Raw genomic sequence first — 1,463 nt, forward strand, 5'->3', positions numbered from 1 at the left:
AAGGAGGGCAAGGAAGGCAAGGAAGGCAAGGATGACAAGGAAGGCAAGGAAGGCAAGGAAGGCAAGGAGGGCAAGGAAGGCAAGGAAGGCAAGGAAGGCAAGGAGGGCAAGGAAGGCAAGGAAGGCAAGGAAGGCAAGGAAGGCAAAGAGGGCAAAGAGGGCAAGGAAGGCAAAGAGGGCAAGGAAGGCAAGGAAGGCAAGGAAGGCAAGGAAGGCAAGGAGTCGCATGATGAACACTTGGAGCACAAGGAGTTACATGACACACTCAGGGTCATCCCCATTCCTCATATTACACACGAGGACTTTAGCCCACACTGGGAATCCAAGCCCCATGATACACTCAAGGTCATTCCCATTCCTCATCATATCAGGTTCCCCACTGAATGGGACACTCATGAGTTGGAACAACACGGTTTAGAATTACGCCGCTCAGAATCAAAAGGTTCAGAATCACACAACAACAACAACCACAATAATGGTGATCAATTCTCTGTATCTAAGAAATCCAAATACAAGCCTGATGGGCCTGACAGCCTGGGAAGTTCAAAGGTCAGCCACAAGCTCCATAGCAATGAGTTTCTTAGCCAGGAAGACATGCTGGTCCTAGACCCTAGAAGTATTGAGGATAAACATCCGAACTTTCGCATTTCTCATGAATTAGACAGTACATCTTCGGAGGCCAATTAAAAAGAGGAGAATTAAAATTCTTGCTTTAATTTTATTAAAAAGAAAAAATACATTATAGAGAATTAAAAGTATAACGCATATTTCTCAATGCAGTGAGTAAATATATTTGTATGTGGAAATACTGTTTTAATCATTAGTTTGTTGTTTCTGGTAAGACCTTTTAAACCTAAAAGCTTCAGCATATACTTTCCATGCAAGCAATCAAAATTCCAACAATCACTACATTTTAGTGTTTGTTACTCAATCATAAATAGAAATGTGTGTAAAATCCAACAAAATACTATCTCAATCTTTCAAAAGAGACACTATATAGCATTTTACCTCCTTATAAGAACTGTTTTTAAGTTTCTTGTGATCATTGTGTGAATAAATTTACCTTGAATGTAGCAAATTCGCTGGTGTTAATTGCTTTTTCTTATTGGTTTTCCATGCTTGCCTTGGAATTCACAAAAAGTAACTTTTTTTAAATGTCTGTGTTGTGTATATGTGCTAGTTCTGGGCTTGAACACAGTACCCAGGCACTTGTTCTTTAACTTTTTTTTACTCAAGGCTAGTGCTCTACTACTTGAACCACTGCTTCACTTCCAGATTTTCGGTGGTTAATTGGATGTAGGAGTCTCCAAGACTTTTCTTCCTAGGCTGACTTTTGAGTTGCAATCCTCAGATCTCAACTTTGTGACTAGGATTACAGATGTGAGCCACTGGCTCACAAAGGTAACTGTTTTAATACAATATTGTTGAATATAGTCATTTTTTTTACTTATTCATTTATTGAT

General features: G+C 39.4%; 1 protein-coding gene across 1 annotated transcript in view; it reads left to right on the top strand.

Moving 5' to 3' along the window:
* Positions 1-1,078, top strand: part of Spp1 (secreted phosphoprotein 1) — a 9,432-nt gene extending 8,354 nt beyond the window's left edge. Inside the window, exon 7 of the mRNA XM_013029816.1 lies at positions 125-1,078. Coding sequence (XP_012885270.1) covers positions 125-687 — 563 coding nt within the window. The 3' untranslated portion in view covers positions 688-1,078. The remainder of the gene's footprint in view (positions 1-124) is intronic.
* The last annotated feature ends 385 nt before the right edge of the window (positions 1,079-1,463 follow it).

This window comes from Dipodomys ordii, unplaced genomic scaffold, assembly GCF_000151885.1.
Source record: "Dipodomys ordii isolate 6190 unplaced genomic scaffold, Dord_2.0 Scaffold123, whole genome shotgun sequence".
In the NCBI taxonomy this organism is placed as follows: Eukaryota; Metazoa; Chordata; class Mammalia; order Rodentia; family Heteromyidae; genus Dipodomys; species Dipodomys ordii.